At 45.8% G+C, this 25713-nt stretch overlaps 2 protein-coding genes across 5 annotated transcripts in view; one reads left to right on the forward strand and one right to left on the reverse strand.

Annotated features, from left to right (window-relative positions):
• Positions 1 to 1076: 1076 nt before the first annotated feature.
• PAX9 (paired box 9) lies at positions 1077 to 20022 on the forward strand. Its single transcript, XM_075427138.1, has 5 exons — positions 1077 to 1080; positions 1992 to 2618; positions 4882 to 5024; positions 10054 to 10206; positions 19768 to 20022. The coding sequence occupies exons 1-5, from the start codon at positions 1077 to 1079 to the stop codon at positions 20020 to 20022; spliced, it is 1182 nt and encodes a 393-aa protein (XP_075283253.1).
• A 2179-nt stretch (positions 20023 to 22201) lies between these two features.
• SLC25A21 (solute carrier family 25 member 21) overlaps positions 22202 to 25713 on the reverse strand; it is a 268104-nt gene continuing 264592 nt past the window's right edge. For all 4 annotated transcript variants that reach the window (XM_075425453.1, XM_075425455.1, XM_075425454.1 and 1 more), the window contains one exon: positions 22202 to 25349. In XM_075425453.1, coding sequence (XP_075281568.1) covers positions 25279 to 25349 — 71 coding nt within the window. In that variant the 3' untranslated portion in view covers positions 22202 to 25278. The remainder of the gene's footprint in view (positions 25350 to 25713) is intronic.

Consider the following 25713-nt stretch of genomic DNA (forward strand, 5'->3'; position numbering starts at 1 on the left):
ACATACCAGTGACATCAACACATTTTACTCGCTGATATTTTGTGCACTCCGGTCACCACGTTGTTTCTTTTCAGGTTTTATTTAATTTATGGTGCCCGCACCTTCCAGACTCTATTTAAAAACATAGCAAAACAAGCAAAGAAGAATCTCAGAGGGGGGGAAAAAATAACGAAAAAAGTGACAAACTCTTGGTTGGAGCTGGGGAGCCGGTGCTGTCTGTGTGGAAGCCGATGTGCGTGGGCTGCATGCAGGCGGCCCACAGGCAAGCCCGCGGATCAGGATCCGTACACCTAATGCCAAACCAAACACTCCCTCCGCACACACGAACACGCCCCGACACACGCGGGCTCTGATTCCTACCAGCTCGGTCTGTTTTTCTCTGGACGGTTCATACCCGGCAGCGTCTCTGACGAAGCTGCAAGGCGGTGACACTCTACGGTTAAGCGCGGTGCAATACTGAGCGCTGGGGATTAAAACCAGACCGGAGCCGGCGGATGGCGGCCGGGGAGCATCGGCAGTCCCGGCGACGGGCGCAGCCAGCCCCGTCCCGTCTCCTCCCGGGGCCAGCGGAGCTGCGGCCGATCTCCCGGCCGGTTCGCCGCTTCCACCCAAAACCCAGCCCAGCTCCCTCCGCCGGTGCTGCCCCCCGGTGCCGCCCCGCTCCCCGCTCCACTCACCGCCGGGCAGGTACCGGGACCGCGGCTCCCGTCGCGGCGGGGACCCCCGGGCGCCGAGCCCGCCCGCCGGGCCGAGCGGAAGGGCCGGCGGCAGCGCACTGTCCGTCATCTCCCGCGGCCACTCGGCGGGGCGGCCGGGCGGCGGGGCCGCCCCCGGGGGCGGGCCCGGGGGGAGCGGCGGGCCCCGCCGCCCTGCCCAGCCGGGCCCTGCCCACGCTGCCCCGAGGTTGAAATGCAGAAGTCAAGGCTCTCTCCTCGGCAGGCAGATTTCCTCGTAGCCCTTTCCCCCCCCCGCCGCCTCCTCGGCGGAGACCGGAGAGCCCCGGGGGCTAGCGCGGCCAGGGGCGCGGGTCCCGGCGCGGGATTCGGGGCGGCCCCGGAGGCGTCCCGCTCGGAGGAATGGGTGAGTGGCCGGGGCTGCGGGGCGGCTCGGGCGCTGTCAAGAGCGGGGAGCGCCCCTGCGCCGTCGTCTGCCGCCCTGGCTGACTTTGCTTGGGTTCCCACAGGCTGTGAGGACGCGCTGAGGGCCGGGGGCAGCGGAGAGAGAGGAGCTAACGACCGCTCGGTTTATTGCCGGCGTTGCCAGGCAAGTGCCAGGCGGGACCGCGGCCGAGCCCCTGGCACCTCTTGCTCCTGACGCCGGTCTTAGCAGTTAACATTTCAGCACGTTCGTTTTACGGCCCGGTGTAACCGTGCCGTTAAGCCAGAGGCGCTCACGGCGCCAGAAACGGTCTCGAAAAAGTTAGTGGCGACTCGGAAGCTCCGCGTAGCCCTCGCCTCTCCCAAGATGTGGAATGATTTCCTCAACTACTTTTTCCTTCCTCCCCCTCCCCCACCTCTTTGAAAACGTTTTCCTTTTCTTCTTTTTCTTTTCTTCGTGTTACTTTTTCCCGTGGCAATAAAGCTGACTTGTCTGTCGGGGCGATCTCGTTTTTCATCTGCGGAATGTGCTTTTTTGGAATATGCTGGATGCACAGTCGGGAGAGCTCTGACATTTGTTGCCACGGATTTTCTTCCTTTTCTTTCTTTCCCCTCTCCTTTTCTTTCTTTCCCCTCTCCTTTTCTTTCTTTCCCCTCTCCTTTTCTTTCTTTCCCCTCTCCTTTTCTTTCTTTCCTCTCTCCTTTTCTTTTTTTTTTAACTCATTTCCCCCCCCCTTCAATTTCGGGGGCACTCCGCTCTTAGAAAGAAGGGTGCGTGGCGTGGCCGGGGGGTCCCCGAGCTGTGACATCTACCTCGCGGTGAGGAGCAGCTCCGACGCCCCCTTCTGAGCCCTCCGCCGAGTCCGACGGGTGTGTTGGTGTGTTTGCTTGCAGAACCCGCCTTCGGGGAAGTGAACCAGCTCGGGGGGGTGTTTGTCAACGGGAGACCCCTGCCCAATGCCATCAGGCTGCGGATTGTGGAACTGGCGCAACTGGGTATCAGGCCGTGCGACATCAGCCGGCAGCTCCGCGTTTCCCACGGCTGCGTCAGCAAAATCCTGGCTCGCTACAACGAGACCGGCTCCATCCTACCGGGGGCCATCGGAGGCAGCAAGCCTCGGGTCACCACCCCCACTGTGGTAAAACATATCCGGACCTACAAACAAAGGGACCCGGGCATCTTCGCCTGGGAAATCCGGGATCGCCTGCTGGCCGACGGCGTGTGTGACAAGTACAACGTGCCGTCGGTCAGCTCCATCAGCCGCATCCTCCGGAACAAAATCGGGAACCTGTCTCAGCAGAGTCACTACGAGTCCTACAAGCAGCATCAGCCGCCCCCCCAGCCCGCCCTGCCCTACAACCACATCTACTCCTACCCCAGCCCCATCGCTGCTGCGGGAGCCAAGGTGCCCACCCCTCCCGGGGTGCCAGCGATCCCCAGCACCATGGCCATGCCCAGGACGTGGCCGTCCTCCCACTCGGTGACGGACATCCTGGGGATCCGCTCCATCACTGACCAAGGTGAGGAGAGGGGACCCGGGCCCGCGGCGGCAGACGGGCAGCCGGAGCGTCTCGGTCCCCGGCTCCCGGGCTCCCTCCTCTCCCCGGGTCGGAGGGCGGCTCCGTGCTTTGCCTCGGGAAGCTTCTCTCCTTCCCCCAGCCCGAGCCGGGCACCGAGCTCCCCGGAGGACGGGTGGGTCGCAGGTCCCGGGGAGGGCTGCAGGCGGACCAGCGAACCCCACCGTACCAGTCGTCACTGCTGCCGTTGTCACCCGAGAAGGGGAGGGAACGGTCCCGGTGCCGACCCCGGTCCCGGTCCCGGTCCTGGTCCTGGCCGGGTCTCGCCGCCGCCCTCCAGTCCCAGGCGCCGCCTCGGCGTTACCGCGAAGTCCATTTTCTCTAGTCTTCGCAATCAGGTCGAATTTGCTCCGGCAGGAAGTTCAAATGTCACCTAATTGCTTTCATTCTGATGCTGTGTTTTCCTCCGAAGCGGTGGTCCAGGAAAACCAAACCCCCCAAGATCTGCTGCTTCTATTTCTTCCACCTTATTTTCTGTTTCTCCGCTTGGAAGCTGCGTAGCGTCTCCCAGCCGCAAAGAAAGGGACATTTTTTCCATTTCTGTCTCTGCCAGTGAGCTAACAGTGAATGTGGTTAAAACAACAGTCTAAAATAACCTTCGCCTACAGCGATTGCTGTGTCCCACTCTTCCCTCCCAATTAGCGGCGGGGAGGGGGCGAATGTGATTTCTGTTTTCATTGCGTTCTTAACGGCAACAATCCGGTTTCAGCAGCACTTCAAATGCAAACTGATCCTTTCGGCATTGCAGAATGATTTGCTTTTTCTTTCCTCAGAAAGGTGGTATTTTTTTTCCAAGCAATACACACACGTGAAAGTATGTTTTATTTATAGTCGTACATACAAAAACATAGAAGTTTTGTCCTTCTTCGCCCTCTACTTCACGATATAAACTTTATCCTCAGACCACACTGGCACAAACAAACGTGTTTCTGAGTCGACTTTAGCAAATACACCCCTGGCAATCTCTGCTCTGTGCTGGGGAGAGGTAGTGTTGGCAACGAACGTTAAAAAGAATGAGAACATTACAATCACATGAGAAAAGGAGGGTTTTTTTTTCAGTGAGTTCCTCTTTTATTAACACCACATTGGCAGGCAGGCCGGCCTCCTACGGTACCGCCGGGTGCCTCGGTATCTGCCCCGTCTCCCTCAGCCCTCGGAGCCGCACACATCTTTCTGCAGCGTAAAATCTTCCCCCCTCCCCTTCCCAGCAGAGAGCCGGGGCTGCCGAGCGGTCGGTGCCGCAGATGGGGGCTGCTCGCCCTTGATTTATAGGATAAACTGACCTTGCTGACACAGAAAGGAAGCCCCTATTCATGGGAAAGTGTGAGATCAGCAGAAAAGGGCGCTCACCGAGAGAGCTCAATTTCTTAAGACAACTTCAGATTTGTGCCTTTCCCCAGCCCCGGCGAGGGGTCGAGCCAGGCGGCGTCGCGGGGAATCCCGCTCCCACGGCCGCTCCGGCGGGCCCGCAGCCCCCAGACCCCGAAGCGGCCGGGTTCGGGCTCGGGCTCGGGGGAGCTGCTTCCCCGCCCCGGGGTCCCCGGCGGGGCCCGGGGAATTTGCTCGCCTGCAAAACAGCCCGTCATTCCCGTGCCGTGGCTGATGCGCTCGTAAATAACAGGACCTTTATATTCCCCCCCCCCCCTTTCTTTTCTTCATCTTTTTTTTTTTCTTTTAATTTTCTTTCTTATTTTTTTAATTTAAATTTATTTTTGTGTTTTGTTTGTTTTGTTTTCTTGGCTTTTTTAGTCCCAAAATTATTTGGAGCCTGGTTCATCTGCAGCCTTGTCAAAGGGTGATTTCTAACAGAGGCTATCGTTTGCCCTCGGACTTACACGCACACACCCGAGGCGATTCCCGTAAATCCCATCTAGGAGATCCCGCGGGATAAGCGCTGGGGAGGGGTGCAGCTCCGTCCCGCCAGCACAAGGACGCGGGGACGAGCGGCTTAGCGTCACCGGGGTCGGCTGGCGATCGCTGCCATCAGCCGCACGGAGGGAACCCACTCCCTTTCCCCCCCGGGATCACCCTCTCCAGGGGCTCCCGGGAGGCTCAGCGAGGTGTAGCGGGCGAGAGACAGGCTTCCCCTTAACTCTGTCCCGCAAACTTCTTCCCGTGGGGAGACGAAGCCGTCTCCAGCCCGGGGCAAAAGCGCTCCGCATCCCGGCCCCTGCAGCTGACCCCCTCTTCCCTCCCTGTTTCCCAGCAGTGAGCGACTCCTCGCCTTACCCCAGCCCCAAGGTGGAGGAATGGAGCAGCCTGGGCCGAAATAGCTTCCCCCCCCCGGCCCAGCACACCGTGAACGGCCTGGAGAAGAGCTCCCTGGAGCAGGAGGCCAAGTACAGCCAGGTAAAGAGAGACGGGGGATGGGGGGATGATGCACAGGGTCCCTGAGCTCGGACAGGGGCTTGTGGCCCTTGCCCGGGGCTGCCGCTCTCGGTTCGGAGCCGGTGCCGGCCTTCCCTCGCTTTTGGTTGGCAAGACGGGGAAGAGCCGGGCTCCCTCCTCCGCTCCCTCCCTCGCCAAAGCCCCTCAGCCCCCCGGCAGCCCCCCCAGCCCGCCTTTCTCCCCGCCGCCGCGGCGCAGCCCGCCCAGCAGACACCCGAGAATCGCCGCTCACCGGTCCGCGCCGCGGGCCACACAGACCTGGCCCGGGTCGGGCCGAACCGTGCAGCCCCGGGGCCGTGCGAGCGGCCACATCCCGCCGCCTCCGCCCTTCGAAGCCGCCTTTTACCCTGCTCCGTAGGCAGGGGAATAATTTGAAAATGAGGTGTAATCGCTTCCTACATTAGAGTTTTAAAACGCTTAAGTAGACGGGGCGAATTTCCTACGCTTTAATTACGGCACAATGTAACTGTTACTTCATAAATCTCTCGCCTGAATCTTTGTGCTTGCGAATCAAATCCCATGCCAGGAGAGAAGAGCTGTACAACGCTCGACTGTTGCTCCTTGGGAATGCGCAGGTTTTGAAAACTTTCTTTTTTCCCGTGCGATGGAAACGTTTCAGAACGTATCAGGGGTCTCTCAGACACGCTGGCTTCCCGGTCTTTAATTTGTTATGCATGTAATGAAATCGAGGAAAAACCGTGATCTCTGTTTTGTGCGTTCCCGTTCAAAGACGAGAGGTTTCGGACGTACTTTTTGATTTCTGCGTCTGGTTTTGGGTTCCGTGTCGAGGTGACGTTCGTGGCTCGTACTCGGTGCGGAGAGTAGCCGGGTCAGACCCTTTCAAATTCCAGACGCGGCGTGCAGACTGTGAGAACGCTTGCAAAGGGGTGAATGAGGCAGAGCGGGAAACGTCGTAGGCCCCAAAAGTGAACAACCACCTTATTACATACATTGCCTTACAAACAGTACACCGCCCTTGACGCTGTTCTATTTATTTTGCATTACATTTTTCTATTACCCTATTATTACACCGTTCCTTTCGTATCACTAATAACGCGCACTGCAGTATAGCCACGGCTGTATGGTTAAAGACAGAGTTAGAGTTAATATTCATCCTGCCACAATTTGTTTAAAAACGAAACAAAGTGTTAGCAGTCTCACTAAAAATGATGGGAACAGCTTGCCGTTCTTCAGTTAAGGACAGCCGTATGGCCGCAGCGCTGCCTCGGGTTCCAGGCCGAGCCTTCTGCGGTTCTGCTGAAGTAGTCCCAGTGTCCAGCGCAGAGGCTGCAAACTGTTGCTGCTGTTGGGATCCCACTGACCTCAACAGATCTGTTCAGGAATGATGTTATGGAAAATGGGTTATTTTCAAGGCTGGTGTTGGAAAGTATTTTTTATCTTTTTTCACTCCTTCAGTATTTATGCCTTCGTTTTCATAAAAAGTCACTGTTCTACTGTCAATACCAGTCTCACTTTAAAGTTTTGTTCAGCCTGAAAGATCACCTGATAAAAGTAATTTAAACATATTCACTATCTATAAATGGAGCAAATTGCTATTAATAAAAATGAATTAAATTATCAAAATACATTCTCCAGAGAGTTTAAAGGGGCAGAAAAGCTAAAAATTTTTAATCTGAGAGGTCATTTTCAGAACGCTGTTCACTAAAAGAAGATGCAAAGGAGATTCCGCTCCACTCCTTCCCCATAATAATACGGGTAAATAAAACTTTGGAAAGTCCTAGCATATAGACCAGTCTATTCAGGTAGTATTCAGGCTCGCTTACCACAGAGCTCATCCACATGTACATTAATTGCTTCATCTGTCACAAGTTTACTACCTTGCTAATTTAGAATGTACTCAGAAAAAATTTGTGTTAAATAAGGATATGAAAATGTGATTATTTTTGCAGTTTTTGCAACATTCTTTTTGCAAAAATATTTATTACAAGCAGGTGCAAAGTGAAATTTATGAACCGATTTCTTGCTGCACGTAGCGCTGACTTACTAGCTGTCCATTCGCTGGAGCGCAGTGAGTCTGGGGTGACGGTCTGTGACAGTAAAGTCTCACCAGAAGTATCTGACGTCCTTGGAGCTTTTCCCAGTCACCTGCAATTTGTGTTGCTCTGGGTGTAAATAGGTGAGCAAGGGACAGGAGAGAACATTGATTCATTTGTGCGAATCTAGCAAAGGGATATCTGGGATGGTGGAAAAATGGGGAAGGCACAGTCATAATTTATATGCCAGAAGGGCTACGGTGAAATAGGCTCTGTCTTTGGACTTCAGGGTAAAACTATTTTCCTCATCTCCTTTGGGCAAAGCTCATTACAAAAGCTGGGTCTTAAGCAGGCAGACAGCAGATTTCCCCCAGAGAAAAATGACTGTGGACTGAAAATTCCAGTTTTGTGTCGGTATTACCAAAGTCAGAGGCGCCTACAAGAGGAGTAGACCAGAAGGGAATCAAGCGTGTGTGCTTTACTTAGGCTTTCCAATTACACAACAGGAGCAGAGGGGATGTGCTTTAAAGCACCTTAACCAAGGATTTTGTGTCAGTGATAGGGAATTCTGCTGTTTCCAACAAGTATCAGCTATGCATTTTAAGCACCAGCAGCATTCCATGTTCACCTGTCCACAGCTTGTGAATAGCTCCATAGCTACTAGGCGAGCAAAGGACTTGTTCCCTAACCTTAGTCACGGAAGATAATATTTTACTTTTCAGGAGATCTCCTGCCAACTCCCTCTGCGTGAGAAAGACTAGAAGAATTGAGCCCAAAGAACAAGGTCTCCTGTACTTTCAAAATACATTTATTTGATCCCTCCTTTTAAACGATATATATTTGTTTTAACACATAGGATCCTGCAGGCTTTTTTCAGGCAAAACCCTTACTGACCTCCCAGGCTTGCCAGCCGGCAGCCGAGGCTGCTCGCTTCCGCGGGTTCGAGCGGCTGCATTTCACCCCTTGCCCCACACATCAGTGGGAATTTGGACTAGGAAAGGACTCCGCAAAAGCGGCAGGAAGACCTCACATTTTTGCCTCAGCAGTACTCAGTCACATTCGTTTAACATGAAACTGAACCTCTGCATATAGAACATTTTTCATTTTAAGCATTATGAGATTCCCGGTGTCTCTGGGGCCTTTGTTCGCGATGTTGCTCGGTATTTGAGTTTGGGGAGTTGAAAGCTCTGCCTGGCAGACTGTGATTCTGTACCAAACGTTCCCCAGGAAGTCACAGAGATACCTTGTCAAGTTTCCATTATTTTTAATTACCTGATGACCCAAGTTGTTGTTTATGTGTAATCAATTGCATTCTATTTTTCTGGTGCATCATATTCACACATTTGTCATGCAGCTTTGCAAAGAGAGTGACCATGAATCAAGAGAAACTGAAAAGGAAAATAGGTTTTTCTGAGAGCTTGACAATTTTTGGGTCATAAACTTTTCATACAGAGCTCAGTTATACCGCAGTATTCATATGGAGAGGCACATTCAATGATGTGGTGTGGGGGGACGGCGTCTGCAGATAATTGTATTATTAATATAAAGGATGAACATTCTGAGTATTTTATGCATTATGCAGTTTATACGTACAGCTGCATTAAGAAAACAAATAGCTGAAATCACTGAAATACAAGCCCGTTTGTACGCTGCATGTGAAATGAAACATTTAATAAATATGTACCACATTTAAAATGCTGTTTTCAGACATCTGAGGCTTGTGACTTTCTGGAGTAATGTCATGGATGTGCAAGCTGAAAAAGCTGCAGTCTGTGTTTACACATTTATGAAAATGCAAAAGATCTGATGTATATTTGTACGATTTGTTGAGAGGCAAATAACTTTGGAAATAGTTTTTTTCAGAATTATTTGCTGTGTGCATTGTAGGAAGCAGATGTGCACGCTGCCAAAGGGAGCTGATACTCATTAATGGGAAAAAGCTTGTAACTGGGGGTGTGTGTGTGTCTGTGTGTGTGTCTAAGAGCAAGCGGTTATTGCAAGCTCGCTCCTGGAAAGCGTATACTATTCGGAGGCCTGATCCCAAACCTACCGGAGTTGCTGAAAACACTCCTCCTAATTCAGAGGGGCTTATAACCATGGTTTGAGTGAAGTCTCCTCTCCCTCTGACATACTGGGCAGACCCCAAAGCAGCAACCACTTCACCTCTGCCTCATCTGAGTTTCACCAGCTGTAAGTGGCCCGAGTTACCGGCTTTGCTGGGTGGGTAGCGCTCCCCGTCCTTCAGTTGTGTTCTGAGTGGGGGTCGTGAGCTTACAGCACGTAAAGGGAAGGCTCTGTTCCAGGGCAAGTGATTGCAAATAATTGTGAGTGCAATTCTGGACAATTGTTTGCACAGAAAATGTACGCAATGTAAATATTTAGTTCCTGATCTTTGTAGATGAACAATGAGCTGTATATGCAGTGGCCAAAGGATCTGCAATTGTTTTTATCTGCAGTGCTTAGAATCCACAACATGCATCAATTTCTTTGGGAATAAGATGAAAATGTAACTTTAAACATTATTGCCAATTACTTGACCCATCTACATAGGTTATTTATTAAAAAAATGTAATTAGCAGATTACCTGTTTGGCATCTTGTATTCTAACTCAGGATTCAGGCAGTTGGATTCCTGCTATGGGTCTGTGCAAAATCCTTCAATGATAAAGGTCCAGGCCTCCCACTCCTCACTCATACCCGGGGTGGGGGAAGGTGTTGAGGAGAGATGCTTACATGCTTTCTTGCCATAGTACCTAGCCGAATTGTTAGCAGAGTGCCTGTCTGGTGCAGGGGTTCAGATGATGTGGGAAACATCGCAGACCTTGGCTTGGAGGCTGTCTGCTTCTGTGTCACTCTCACTAGGATCTCCAGACCAGTGCCTGTTCTTAAAACACTGTCACTAAGATGGCTTGCTCGAGGTCTAGGCATCCTTGTCGTTGCATGCTGTGGGTGAGGGGCATGAGCTGATCCCACTACATGCACCCGATTCCTTCCCAGGTGATCTGGATGGCACCCCATTCGAACCCCATTTGTGAGACCTGCCTCTTACTGGCCACCTGCTTCCACGGCCAAAACACAGTGCCCTGCCCACCAACCCACACGGCTTCAGGGCACTCCACCCGGACGAAACTAATAAAGAAAGTCAGAGAGGTGAGTGAATGGCATAACGACACTCAAACTGCACTCTGAGCAGCCTCTGCGCAAATGGCCCCAACCTGCCAGGAGCTCTGCTGTGACCAACAGGACCAGGGACTGAAAAGTGAGAGTGTTGGGAGATACCTATCCCAGCCAAGGAGCGGAGTGCTAGGGGCAGGGGGATTGGATAGGACTTGATCTGCTCAGTCTTCTGGTGCTTGCAGTAGAGTGGGAAGTAGATAAAAACTGTATGATGTGTCTGAATTTAGCTGTTGTGGCAATTTACGGGCTCTTAGGAATTGCCTCCATATCCAGTCATAATGACGATGGGCATTCAGTAATAGATGGGCTGTGATTTCACCCTCGTCGACTTACCAGCTTCCCAGTAACTGCCTCTGCACCATCAGAGATTTGTTAGAGAAAGGGGACCACTGTTCTGGCTTTCCTTAAAGAGGACAAAGTGGGGATTTTACCAGTTTGACCCCATTTGCCCAGCTTCTAGCCATCAAGAGTCCCTCTGATGTCTCTGTGTCCGTAACGTGTCCTTACAACGTCAGTTTCATTTAAATAGCACCATACTGAAATTACAATACATTGCTAAATATATCATATTAGAAAGGCATTTTTCATACGACTTTTCACTACTACATTATAGTTTTAACCGTCAGCATAGAAATAACAAATGTTTATTCCTTTTCAGTGTATTTGCCTGTTTTATGTCCATGGGTACCCTGCCTGACTCCAGATTTTGAAAAAATACACAGGGGGAATTATTCTGCAAATCTGTTCTAAAACTATGTGAATCTGTTAGTTCCTACTCAAGGGAGTTTGCTGGTATGGCATGATCTTTCTTCTGAATTTTCCTTCTCTTCTTGTAAGCACAGTATAACTGTCTATGGGATACTCAAGTTGTGGCTTTGTCATCAGAATTAAGCTTTGTGCTCACAGCAAACAGAATTTGTTTTCACTCCACTTTGAGGTAGTCAGTTTTGAGGTTTGTTAAATAATAGAGTATAACCCAAGTCCCAGCACCTTCACTGGGAAGGCAGTGACTTTCATTTATATCATCCTTCCTAATAGGAAGTACGAACAGAAAGCACCCATTCAAGGAATGTACAGACCTGGCACAATAACCTACGTTTGGGAGATATTTTAGACAGACATATTAGTGTGTGCCGTATGTGGTAGATCTCACTTCACTGTGAAAATCATCTAAACCCATCCCTTTTCTGAAGAAGCATTGGGAACCCTTGCTTCCCCCTTTTCCCTTGGAGCGCTCTTAGGTTTTACGACAACCTCCGTCCGCCTGGTCTCCATCGTGCCTGTTTCTCCTACCTCTCTTCTCCTTGGTTGTTTTTGTAGTGGATTTCTCAGTCTCTGAGAAAGATTTTTTTTTTTTTTTTTTTTTTAACTTTTGTTTCTGCTGTAGTTTGTTTTGGAAAAGACATGAAGTGCCCCTGGCTCCTTTAGGAAAGGATCGGTGAAGGTCTGTAAATTCAAGTTACGATTACTGTTTCCAAAAGCGGGGTTTTATTTCCCCGAGGAGGCCGAGATTCAAAATTTGATAAGAAAATATAATTAAGAGTGATCTTGATGCATGTCTCAACTATAGTTAAAACACTCAATTGATATTATCTGATTTCTGTGTTATTCAGTGCAGCTGGGGATGCGTACAAGTAAAGGAAACAACTTTTAAGTTAATAAAAAGGCACATTAAACACAGGGAATGGGATCTGCTCATTATTAAGGGAATGAACATTATTTTAGAAGGAAGTACTGTGATTTTCTCATGCAGTACATTGGAATGCATTGAATTTAGTAACAGGAGAAATACCTGTAAAGAAAAGGGCATCTTTGTAAGAGACACCATATAGGATTGGGTAGCTAATTACACTTGGAATCTCAAAGCACTCAAGTAGGCAAATAACTCTGTTTTAATTGTGACTTCAACTAGAATACCAGCATTGCTTCCTACAGTTTAACAGTGAAAGAGAAATACTGTAAATACCCATTCTGGAAAAGTGTCTTCCCATTTTCTGAAGCTCAGTCTTCTGGGAATCAACCCAGCATAGCTGAGCAACAGACTGACTGTAAACCTCTTGCCCATGTGTTAATTTTAAAGCTCCTCAATTCCAATGTATTCCTGATGTCCAGTCTTTCTTGAAAATAAAGGTGTATGTTTCAAAGTATTATCCTACCTACAAACTGTTCCACTTCTCTTCCAGGTTTTTTGGATATCAAAATTATTTAAGGGCAGTATCCTCACTTATCAGAATCTGCTCTATCCTCTTCTGCTGGCAGTGAAATGCACAGAAAATGAAAGGGGGAATATGTTCAGTAAAAGAAGTTCATTCATCTAAGAATATGGGTATATGGTCTGATATGAGCTATGAGAAGATTTTTGCAATAAGTTTTTCCAGCATTATAAAAATACAGCAAACACTGGTTTGCAGGGTCAGCTCTGACTAGCTTATTTGCATACGTCTTGCCATCTTAGAAATATTATTACATTTTTCTTAAAAAGATTTAAAAAAGGTTTTATCATAAGCTGGAGAAACTTACTCAGTGCTCACTTTTGTAATCCTTATTTTTTAGATAACTCTGACTTACCTGTGTAGGCACGTTAATTTTGGCAGGTCACTGATCTGAATGGGTGTTTGTAGGATCATGTTATTTTTCCCATTGATGCTGTAGCACTGAATAGAAGCTTCAGAATTTAGCTTTAACTTGGTTAACTACAGTTTCTACCAAAATGTTATTTAAGGTTATTAAATTTAAAACCTTAAAAGAAACATAGTTGTATTACTTACAACTTTAGGTAATGCCATTTTCCTAAATGAGATTTCCATTACAGGCCTGCTGCTGATGTTTGACTTGGAAAATTTGTTTACTCTTCCCTTGGGATCCCATATGTTGGTTTGATTTATAAATCATATTTAACCTCCAATTAAAAAGGGGGATTTAGCATGTTTGCTTCCTTTATGTTTGCAGTTTGTGTCTGATTGCTCCTAGTCTTTGCCGTAACCTTTTTGACTGATTATGTGCACGTCACTAAGCACATGGGATATCCTCTGGGTTTTTAAGGTAATTTGCTCATCAGATTGAAGGAATAGATATTCAGCTCTGCTCCCTGCTATACTTTTCCCTTGCTGTGGGAAAAAACGACTTCTCCAGTAGCTACTTTGTGTTTTCAGGACATTTAGAAAAGATTTAGGAGTCCCAGAAATTGTTTAAGGTTTTCATTTTGAAAAATGAGCAGTGAGAGGGTGTCTGTCTGCGGAGCTACAGTAGCATCCCTGCACCCAAAGCTGCTGCCAGCACTCCACGTTGCTGGGGAGCTGCTGCTCTCAGTAAGACGGTTGTGATAACTCTGCAGCTTTGCTTCGTTTGCTCTCAGGGAAAGGCTCTGCGCTGGAGTATCAAGGCAACGCGCTGAGCTTGCTGATCCAAGGACAGGAAGGATTCGTTCCGTCCAAGTCAGTGTTAGAATTGAGAAATACGAATGAAACAGCAACCTCGCAACCTCATTCACCCCAGGTGTGTTCCCCAAGTCTTGACACAGGCTGAACTTCTGCTGATTCCAGCAGTGAAGCTTGGGCTGAGTCACTGTCCAAGCTTGTTAGGGCTGCTGAATTGGGTAACTCGAGCTTGAAGCCTATGTTGTTTCTCCAGAAACACTTTTTTTTTGTTGACATTTAGAATACCTCTGCAAAACATACACCCTTAGCTATGCAATGCATTACCTATTTAATAAAATGTTGTAACAATTACATTACAATGGGCAAGCGATTCAAATAATTGGACGTAATAACCTTAAAACAAAAAGAATAATTTACATTCTTTTGGATGCTTACTTTAGAGTTAGACTATAAAACTGAGGTGTCATCCACCTGTGGCATCAAATCTGCTCTCGTTCGTATTCGTGTGAACCTGAAATGAGATAATTTGCATTATTGATATTAATGATGATGAACGTAAATGCAGGTACGTGATTCTGAATGCTATTTCCATGAAAAATTAAGTGACCTTGGGTCATTTCGTGAAACATTTCGAAACCACATGGGAATGGATCGCAGGAAGAGGGTCTAATTTTGATACTCAGAGAACACATACCTAGGAAGCAAAAGGCAGAGACGGAAAAGTAGAGAAGGGGATGAAAGAAATCAAAATAATATAAATTAATTACAAGATCGAATTTGAATTTATACCACAGTGTCTCAAAGTGGAATGTATCTTGGCTGTTTCTCTGGTATTAACATGGCGAAGGCAGCAAAAAAAAGAAGTCAGGTAGTTTGTCTGATGTGGATTGATAGGGGAACCTTGTCCAGAAAGCTTGTGCCCTGTTTCTCCTTACTATGAAAGAAAGAGGAGGCTGAAGCTGCATGACATTATAACAGCGTAACCTTCATAACAGAAATCAAGGTGTGTGTGGTGGTTACCTTTGGTTTGGAGGAACTGTTCTGACTTCTAGGAGTCCAAATAGCTAATGGAAATGACTTCTTCCAAAGATAATCCCACATAAACTCGGTTCTAGATTTGCTTTTCATCCACCCACCCGCTTTGCATCCCAAATCCCAAACAGACTGAAAACAACGACAACAAAAGTTGTCTCTGGGTAGTACTGTAACTAAAGTGTCTAAAATCAACTATTCCCCCCGTTAAAACTACTGAACCAACTCCTTCACTAGTGAAAATACATGCAGTCCATTTGTTTCAGCAGCATCATTTTACGTGCCCTAAAGCAAGACTTTATGTTCACCTTGGCTTTGAATTCTGGACTGGATATTCCTTTCACTGGCACTGGTGCTTACCAGCAGTAACTCTGCAGAAAGGCACCAGACCCAGCTTGTGATCCTGGCCCAGCCACCATTGTTTCGCAGGTATCTTTGCAAGAACATGTTTAACTGAATTTGCGAATTGGTGGAAGGTCATGTGTTCTAGGTTTTGAACATAGCTCTAAAATTTGTAAATACTTGTTCCATCAGTTGTCTCAAAACATTGATAGAAGCAGCAATTCAGAGCAAATGTTTCTCTCTGGTCTTTGTAGAAGCTGGACAGTGAGCGCTTTCAAACAGGATCCCTTATCACTTGCACAGCAGAGGTTCTTGTTCCATTAGAACTGCATGTTTGTTTGTTTGCTTTAATAAATTAGATTTCCCTTGAAAAGCAATGGTTTAAATTAAGAAAAAAAAATATTTATAAAACTTAAAAACCGGATTCAAGAAGCTCTGCACTTAAAACAAGTTCTAAGGGTTTTAAAAATCCATAAACACCATGGGGTTCTTGCACTCCTAATTATGAATGTTTAGATTTTGGTGTTCATTTCCTCTGATTGATATACTGCAGGATGAATTATTCATCCAGTATATACAGGGTCATGGAACTTAATCCCCTCCATTTATTTTAAGTGAATGTCATGTTTGTAAAAAGTGCCAGATTGACAGACAAGATTCAACCCTTCTGATAACCTACACTTTGTATCTGAAGCTGTCTAGAAGTAAAAACTCTTGCGGTTATAATTATTGGGTCAAGTCCTTCACTGATGAAAGTCGGAGATGAAAATCAGGGGTTGTTTTTGAGCAGCACAATTTTAAATCACATAAGGTGAGGTTTTCTCTGTCCCCTCAGCTTTAAATTTGGACCAGAGGAGGCCTCTGGCTGCTCTGCGCATTTGGCTCAAACCTCCCCTGAGGCAGAGCCGCGCTCCGAGTCGGGCCGGTCCTCACCGACCCCATTGCCGCCTGCTTGGCTGAAGCCACCTACTGGCGTCCACATCATTCTGGGTTTGAGTGGTAAAGCTTTGCAGCACTTGCACTAAAGTAAGAATAATGCGTTAATGCGGCAAGGCAGCGACGACAGCTTTCCAGTCTTGGTGGCCTCTGACAGGTTGCAGCTGGCGGTCCCTACACAACTGCCTCCCTGTCCTGCCCTCAGTAGTCAGGGCAAGAACTTTCTGACATTCTGAACAGATACTACAGAAAGAACAGTTATTGCAGTTGTAATTGAAGTAAGGAGTAGGTGGGTAAAAAGGTTGTTCTGTCTGTTGTATATCATGATAGGTGTTCTTTTAAATTAAGCTTTTACAAAAACTGGTGAATCTTTGGTCAAGTCTCATCTGTTTTATCAATAATGGCCCAAGTAGCATCTCCAGTGTAATTCCGTAACAAACTAGGGCTTCTCCAATAATCATAGTTCAGAGACTTTCATTTTACTTCATGCCATAAGACTGTACTAAGGAAGGCCACACAATAATAAATAGAATTAGGGGAACATACATGTGGTTGGATTAAATATTTATCAACAATGTCTGCATTAACGTGCACTGTTCGGGAGCTCAGAATTGCCCCAGATCGTGCAAAACGATCAGTTTGTGGTTGCCGAGAAACCCCTAGCAGCCTTGTCTGTAGGAGCTGCAGGAGGCCAGGTCATGGGCTTGAGCATCGGTGGACCAGCAAAGAGGTGGCTTGTTGGCACATTGCCTGGCACAGATCTAGCCTGTGCCCACTAACACGCAGCCAGACACTGCCCCAGCGTGGGGTCGGGCAGGGCGCAGCCCAGGCACCTGGCCCGACAGGCTGCAGGGACGAGGACACCCTGCTTCTGGCCAAAGAGAGGTGAACCATGGGGCTGGGTATTGCATGGTGCTGCTCATCCTCAGGGCGAAAGCATTGGCCCTGGTCTGATTTGTTTACATGTACAGACACAGTCATCACCTCCAGGGATTTTTTTGCCTGGACATGGCATTGGACGTAGAGTAAGTCATTTCTTGAGGACCAAAAGTTGCCTTTCTCTATCCATATACTCTTCGCCTGTGATGCTGGGGTGGGGAGAGGTGCTTGGCAAAATAATTGCATCAAGCAGTATTTCGCCTTGGCGTAACACAGCACTATGCACAGCTTTGAAGGATAAGACATTTACAGTCTTATTCTTCCATAGATGAGGATGCTTCCTTGGCCTTTTCTAAAGAGCGCTAAGAGGAAGTGCCAGCGGCTGGAGAGCATTCTTCAGCATGGCAGGCCGTACAGCATATGGGAAGCATTTTCTCTTCTGTGTGGCAAAGGGCGGCTCTGTTTTTTTCCCAGAGCCACATGTGGTAGAGGGAAGCGGTGACAACACAGGAGGGTGGAGGGACATGTGCCTCCTCTGCAGCCTAGGAGGAATCCTTTCAAAAGCACAGACAAGGGTTCACGGGACATGACCACTAAGAGTGAGGAATCCTATGTAACATGGGGCTTCCAGGCACAGCCTTGAGCCCGCTGCTTGGTACCAGCCTGCTTGGGAATGGGCAAGCCTGGAGGAGCAGAGTGGTCTCACAGAGTCCAAAAAACCTCTGCTGAGCTCCAGAGGCTGGAGGTTTGTGCTGTCTCAGTGGCTGTGAGACTCTGCAGGGACTTGCCCCAGGTCTTTTCTTCTTCCAGCACCCCTTCAGGGTTTCTGTCCTTCTTTGTGCAGGATACCTTTGGGTTGTGGCTCTTGATCTCCCAGTGATACAGTCTGGTTCTAATGGCTCTACTGCCTCTGCCCAAAGCTTTTTGTTGCTGTGTGTTAGAAAAAATGGGTGCTCATTCGTTTCACATTCTTCTGAAAAGCATTTTACACCTTGGAAGAGGCAGGGAGCTTGGAGAACAGCACCTTTTTAGGGCCTGTCACACTTTTACTTTCCAATAAATTCAGTGAAATAATTTTGCATGTGATTTAAGAAGTGTACTAATTTACAGTGCAATTATCTGAAGGTTTGTATTAATTAGTATTGTTGCAAGGACTGATATTTAGAGCTGAGGCTAAAGTGTAATTCTGAGACACAGCAGGGAATGTGTAATTGGAGTTGAAGGTCAGGTCACATGCTTGGATTTTCAAAAGAATAAGGCAAGTTCAGCTTCAACAACGTGTTTATGGATTCAGAATGACAATTATGTTGCTGCTGCAGCTGTATGTTTTGTACTAATTAATATACCTATCGGAGGCCTGTGGCTGGGATCCCATCACTGCCTCCTGCTGTCTTAGATTGCTGTACACGTTTATATTGACTCCAGCAGGATTACTGCTCGGTTTCCCAAGTGGCGACGAGGGGATAGTCCAGCCAGTGGAACTGTGAGTTACGTTGGTAGGAAACTCATGAGCCTGAAACCAGGCCAGTGCCATTTATGGAGGTAAATGCTGGAAATCTAGGCAGATGCAATCCAGACAGGAATTGAACAAGTGAAATGTTAATATCAGGTGAAGCTTTATCAGAAACAAAAGTTTTGTTTCATTTCTTAGTTCTGCACTATCCAGGTTAGGTCCGGTTCTACCAGGTGATTAAAAATGGCAGGTGCTACATGATTTGCTGAATCAATACCTGTTCTTTCATATTCAGATAGGAAATGTCTCTCAGAAGAAAATACCACCCTAAATCCTAAAACATAAACACTACACAAATTGAAACTTAAGCAAGACAAATGATCTTGGTTTGTACCTGTTCTGCTGAAGAAGCATTTACAGGGTGTGAAATAAACCACCAAACACTCTTTATTTAAATAAGGAGTCATTCATTGTGAAATCCTACCGTGGCAGACTGAAGGACTCTCCCTTCTCTGTTTAAATAGCAACCCTTCTCCCCAGCCTACCGAAGGACCTAGGAAAATAGCTCACAGGAAAGGACCCAGCCCTGCCAATTGTTTTGTGCACAGAAGCCCTATTGAAACCAGGAGAAGCTGTGAGCAAAGAACATTTGCAAGGTTATATCCCAAGTACCTAGAAAACAGATTTCTAAAAGGCATCATCAATAATAATAATACTACTGTAGTTCTGACTCACGCTCTGAGCAAACAGTTACCAAAGAGTTTAAGATGTTCCCAACTCCCCAGCTGCTTGTGACCTCTCCGCTCCTCCGGGGAGCATTGCTTCAGGCTCCGTGCCTGCACCTGCCTGCCGCAGCTCAGGGCTGAGCCCACCCTCTTTCGGGGCTGGGGCAGGTGAGGCGCTGGGATGGGCTCGTCTCTCCTGCCGCTGGTGTGGCCGTGGTCACTGCACACCCAGCACTGCCTGCTAAGGCCTCACCACGGTGGCCAACACCCCATGTGAAATTTGGGAAAGGTGGGTCAATATTACAGCCCACCTGCTCCAACCTGTGCGACTCATTGCCAAGAGGAGGAGCTCAGCGAGAGAGATGAGACAAGCTCATCACTAATACCTCCAGCAGTAGCTCTCAAACGTACTGATTAGATGCAACTAAGGAGTCCCTGGACAACTGCTTGTGGGAAGGCGGACCAGCGTACGGAGGGGCTTGGCCGTTCCTGCCCTGCTCTTGGTGTGTTTTCCCTAAGCCTCTGCGGCAGCTCACTGGCTGGGACAGGCTGCTGGGAGAGGTGTGCCCAGCTGGTGCGGGGTAGCTGGTCTTAAAAGCAAAGCACAAGGGGGTCACTGTGCCCCTGAAGTGTGGGGTAGTGATTATGGGTGGTTCTCGGGGTGTCCCGTGGGCATTTCTGTCCCCGGGTCTTGTACAAAGTCTCCGAGGGCAGCATCTGAGGACAGCTTCTTTTACAGCAGACCCGCCATGTCTTACTCTCTTAGAAACGTTTTTCCTTTTCCTTTCAGGCACCCAATGGCCTCCCAGCTGTCAGCAGTTTCGTCTCAGCACCAGCCATGCCTCCCTATGCCACACCAGCCCAGGTGTCACCTTACATGACATACAGTGCCACCCCGTCTGGGTACATGGCCAGCCATGGCTGGCAGCACGCTGGTGGCACCCCGCTGTCCCCTCATGGCTGTGACATCCCCGCCTCGCTGGCGTTCAAGGGCGTGCAGACGGCCAGGGAGGGCAGCCACTCCGTCACGGCCTCCGCTCTCTGATGCAGGAGTCAGTCCAGGACCACCACAAGCCCACTGGCTGGTTGTCACCACAGCCTGGCTCACGGACTGCTCTCCTTGTGCCAGCGGTACCTGGCATTTCTCCTCGTGACTTGTCTCCCATAAGGCTTTTGGGATAGAAAGAGCTGAAGACAACATCAGAGACTAAGTGTGGTGTTGCGCTCTGAAAGTGAAGATCTTGCGTCCCTCAAAGGGCTCGTGGAGTCTCGTCCCACTCTCTCCTGGTCAAACCACACGTATTTATTCTTAATCATCACAGACTTTCTAAACGTGCAATTGTTATTAAGATTTGTGTAAAAATCAGTAAAGAAAAATCACCACAGAAAATTCTGCTATGCCTCAAATCAGCAAAGGCTGCTAAATGGGAGGTGTTTGCTGATTGCCTAGAGGACGATCTTTTCATCGACGAGGTTACACAATCCACTGCTATTAAGAGATCACTTTTTTGGTTGTTTTGTTGGGTTTTGGTAATCAAATATAGAACCAAGGCAGTAGGTGGCTCTCAGATTCTTCTGGCGTGTTGCCATCATCAGGCAGTAGTCATACCTTTGTGTTTTTATCCATTTGTAAATATAGGCTTTTGACAGCAATTCTTTTCACCTTCCAGTACATTTATTTCTACTTTTTTTTTTTTTTTAAGTTAAAAAGGTGACTTTCTAGCTATATTCTGTGTCTATGTGTGACAGGGTGATAGCCTCAGGTGGTGCAGTTTAGGTAAGTGGGGTTTTTTTCATCATGTCTTTGTGCCTACAGTGGAGGCTTCAACATCTCATGAAACACAGTTATCTCTTTAGCAGAAGATTCAAAGGCAGAAATCCAGTCAAGTAACTCTCCCCAGTTATACCCAGCCTGACAGATTCATGAAACACCACATTCGTCTCAAGTGTACAAACAGAAATGGGTGGAAAATATCTGAACAAAACTGCAAACTGTAGGAGAAAATGCTGTTAGTGTGCAACCTGTGCAGAGATGCTTACAAAGCCGTGTCAGTCAACGAACCCGCTGAGAAACAGAATTGTACCATCGTCGTCGGCTCACTCGTGTCCAGCATTTTTGGCCCCAAGATTACGTTGTGATTTTTTTAAGAGGAAGTTGTCTTTAATTTCTGCTTTAATGAATGTAAAATATGCCTCTTGGTGAAGTTTACATTGTTGTTCTGAAGCATTTTTTTCCCTTATAGGTATACTGGTGGTGGTGCTACAAACACAGATATTATTTAATATTGACACATTACTTTTCTACATTTCTGTATCCAGTGAAAAGTACTCTGTGCCAGTTATTTTGCTTTAAACTTTAATCTCAAGAGAGCTAATGTTCTGATCTTTGAAAATTTACCTGTTTTCCTTGGGCAATAATAAAGTTCTGACTATTATTCCAGAATGCTGTCCACATGCTGTAGGTATGTTCAGAATATGAACATGGAAAAAAAAAATTAAGCCTGGTGTGACATTTCATATCCTTCACAGAATATTAATATATTGTGTATTTTTATAAATGTTGTGCAATAACTTAGATCACTCTAGACATAGTTAAAGCAGAGGAGAAAACTTCAATCTTCAAATATTGTTCTGTCTGCATACCATATTAAACATTCATTCAGTGGGAAGGTAAAATACAGCCTCCTCTTAAAATACAGTCCTCTCTTTGTGGCTTTCCAGCTTTCATCACCGAGACAGCTGTGGGTAAATTTTCATAGTAGTCTAAGTAACCAGTACACATGCTATGTACAGTATATCTACTGAAATATAGATGGACTCAACTGGCTGCTGCCACCTTTACTTCTTGCATTAAAAAATAGTTAACTGAACTGTATTTCTATAAAGAACACAGGTATTGTGTTATGGCCCTAAGGAAAGAAAGATCTGATCTTGGATGTGGTCCTGTATTCTTCAGCCTCAAAGGCATTTGACAGCTGTTTAGCTTTAAGGAGATGCTGAAACCTTTGTTATTCAGTAGAACACTTTCCAAAGAATGTTTCTTTGAAACCACCACAGGTAACGCGCACAAGCGCATTTGTGCTCTGCCTCACTGTTAGTGACGTGGTGGATGTTACTCTGACTTTATGCAGTTGTAGCTGAAATAAGACCAACCTTAACACCATGAAAAAGAAATCAGTTTAATTCCGACAAGCTCTTCACTAAAAATAAAATGGAGGAAAAAAAAATAAGAAAAAGTTCATGAGTCAATAAGTGATAAAGTTGGCAACAGAATTTTAGCTTTCGACCTAGTTGTTTTACTGGATTATAGAATTATTGAGCATGTCTACCTTTTGTTACCCACACAGCACAAACAGGTACACCAAAGGAAAAAAAAAACCCAAACAAAAAAAAAGAGAATCCTTCCGCAGCACAGCTTTTTGAGGTCCAAGAATTCACAAGCCTGTAACAAAGTGTGCCTATGTTAAAAGTTTTCAACATTTTACCAAGAAATAAGAGGTCGTTTCTGGACTAAAAGTTGTCTTTTCTGACATTCCCATGAGGCATTAATGTGTTTTGGGAGATACTTAAGAGAGACAGATCCTTAGCTTGTATCAGGTGTTTGCATTACCTTTTCTTCAGCTACATAGGGATAATTTATAAAGCAGGAAAAAGACCTGATCTTAATTATTCCTCACGGGGGAATACACCACCATGAACCATTTTTATTTTGCGTTTGTTTAGGTACAGCCCTTTGCGCATCTGCCTGCTGCACAGAATACCTTACCCCCAAGTGGAAAGTCAGGGGGGCTGTGTGCAGAAAGCGTTGCTCAGAGTGAGCAAAGGTGCCTGCCCTTGGCACTTGGTGAACTGCCTCTGATGCATTTTTCACAACATTCTTTTTTTTAGATGTAAACGTACTATGCAGAACAGTTCTTTGCCCAAGGACTATTTTCCCTGCTTATACTCACAGGTAAAAAGCAGAACACAAGAAGTTAGCTTATTAGCCACACAACTTTAGGCCACTTTACAATAAACAAAGGAGAAAAAAGGAATAGTTTTGTTGGTTTTATTTTCGAATAACAAACAAGGGTCAACTGCTACTGTCAGGTACAGGGGCGTGAACCCACCGAGGTGAACGGATTAATTTGGGAAATATGCAGTATATGTGAGTGCAGAACTTAAGTTTTTAATCCGAAAAGCCTACACTCCATTCCCAGAGTGTCAAATGTTTTCATAGAAATCAGTGGAGCCCAACACTCCCTGCTGTGACAGCCCCACCGTGTTTGCACGGTCCCAATACAGAAGACCTCCAGTGTAAAACTGAATCAGACCCATATTACACCATGAATGATGGGGGATTGGGCTGTCATGTTCATGGTTTCTTTTTCTAAAACAATGCTGTGTTTTCTGCTTTCTAATGGTTCTCTTTTTATCAAAGCTCAGGCTGAGCTGTTAACTGAAAAAAAAAATCATGTTGAAAGGATGTAAAACTGAAGGCTATATATGTATATACAGTATGTTTAAAGCCTTTTATTTTTATATTTTGAATGCTCTAAATTAATAAAAGACTAATTACAAAGCCTTTTGCTTTTAATTTTCAAAATTATCTTAGTAGTGTCTTCTCTTTGTCTAAGTACCGATGGTGAAATGCAACAAGGAACATGTGCCTTAAAATTATAAACTGTAACAGAGCTAATTTTAATTGATTTTAGTTTTGAAATAGCGTAGGTACAAGAAGTCGCTGTTGTCAAATTTAGGCAAAGGAGAGGTTTATTGAGCATGTCAGTACAAGCATCCTTGAAAGCGCTGAGAATGCATTCCTATTTTTAGCTTTTTGTTGCTTTTCTAATGCATTAAAGACACTCATGAGACGAGAATTCACATGTGAACTGTCATTTTCAGGTAACAATCTGGAAAGACATTTCTTTAGGATTGCTGAGAAAACGGTTTGTACCTCCGTAAGAGGAAGAACATTTAATGTTAACAGTGTAAATGTAGTATGGGGTGATACAGAAACTTTCAGCAATTGCAAGATACACATTCATTTGATAACAAACCAAGTTTAGATAATAGGAATTATTCTGTTTTTATAACAGAATAATGTGTAATTTTAAGTTATTTAAAGAGTTCTTGAAAAGAAACAGTAGAGTGGCACAACTGCATGAGCTGAAACTATGCTTTCAATTAGCATAGCAGAAATTATCACATTTCACAGAACTAGTTAGAATAGCTAGTAAAGTCAGGAGTGCATCACTGAAATATTTATATTACAGTGAAAAGGAAAAGCAACAATTTTAGCTTTAGATCAACATTTTTTATCTATAGAAAGGTCCATTTCTTTGAGGTGTATGACTAGCTAACTACAACTCCATATGTACTATCAGTCTAGAACACTGTTTCTCCATCCCATGGTGGTAACAGAGAGGCTAAAGGGGCAGTCAAGGTGCATTGAGCATTTTTATCATAGGACAGCTCTTTAAGCAATAGTGTATGAAGGTGGATAAAAAATTCACAGTAAAATCTCATATGCCTAAAAGCATTTTTTTCTGCTCATTTGTTTACTCACTTCTTTTATGATTTCCACAGTTGATTTGCACCTTATGTAACTTGATTCAGACTAATTATTTTCAGTATCTTCTGTGACCTGAGTGAGATTTATATCATATATATGGCTAAGAACAAGTAGGATGTTTAACACTACGTCTGTTTTTAAGGCTGTGACTAGTTGTGCTGTCCTTTTTATATCCTAGGTCCCAACAACTGAAGAAGCTTTTCTATCAATGTTGAAATTATGCTGGACTGAACTGAAACTGGACCCAAGACTGACGCGAGAGATTACAGAGTATGAGTCATGTTCTTAACCTGGAGTAAATGGAGCTGTCAGTTTACACTAGCTTAGTGTCTGGTCCCACAGGATTAGTCCAGTTTTTTTTCTTCAAAATCCCCTGAAAGTTATTATTTTACCATTTCAGCTGAAACTTTTTAAAAAGTGTATTGACTGCATAGTATAATTCAGTGTCCAGAAATTTCAGTTTGTGCTTAAAAAACTAACTTATTCCTATGTTTCCTTCATATTTTCTCTTGATCCAGTAAAACAATTACAAATATCAACTGTGCTATTTATTCATGCACTTACAGAAAAGCACATGCTTGAACATTTTTCTTGGATCAGGTCTCAAAGACCAAATTTGTCTTGAACTGTATCAACATCAGTGTAATATGAGGGCATTCAACTCCATAAAGGACGAGAATCACTTTTACATTATTAAAGTGTGTTTTAGAATGCATATAATTTTAAAGAGTACATTCTTCAGAAGTCCTACTTGTGGTCAGCTGTGTCCTGAAGCCATGCATAAACATATTCGTAAACCAAAAGCACCACTGCACCACCTGGAAGAAAAGATAGTGATTTACTACATACAAAATTCAGTATTTACAAGATTTTGTAGAGCATTTGTAGTGTGTAATCTACACCAGGATATAGCAAAGCCTTATTTGCAAAATAGATAACATTACTAACTCCCTAATTCATTAAAAATTCACCAATTCCAAAACCATACCATTTTTACTTAATATTAGACCATAAAGTTGATGGCAAAAGCTTGCATATTAATCAAAATCACTCTTCGTGCAATTTTTCATAACATTTTTTTCAAGATTATTATTTTTCTTTGTTCTTTTACAAGTGAAGCTTTTAATCTGAATACGTGCGTATTTGTGTGTTTAGAGTTAAAATTGGCCATAAAAGCGCAAC

The sequence above is a fragment of the Opisthocomus hoazin genome, chromosome 7 (genome assembly GCF_030867145.1).
Source record: "Opisthocomus hoazin isolate bOpiHoa1 chromosome 7, bOpiHoa1.hap1, whole genome shotgun sequence".
Classification (NCBI taxonomy): Eukaryota; Metazoa; Chordata; class Aves; order Opisthocomiformes; family Opisthocomidae; genus Opisthocomus; species Opisthocomus hoazin.

Bases quoted from the DNA above. Each gene is read 5' to 3' on its own strand.
- PAX9 (XM_075427138.1), top strand. The intron at 5,025-10,053 runs GTAAAGAGAGAC...ATTCCTTCCCAG, and splicing joins AGGAGGCCAAGTACAGCCAG to GTGATCTGGATGGCACCCCA. The intron at 10,207-19,767 runs GTGAGTGAATGG...TTTTCCTTTCAG, and splicing joins TAATAAAGAAAGTCAGAGAG to GCACCCAATGGCCTCCCAGC.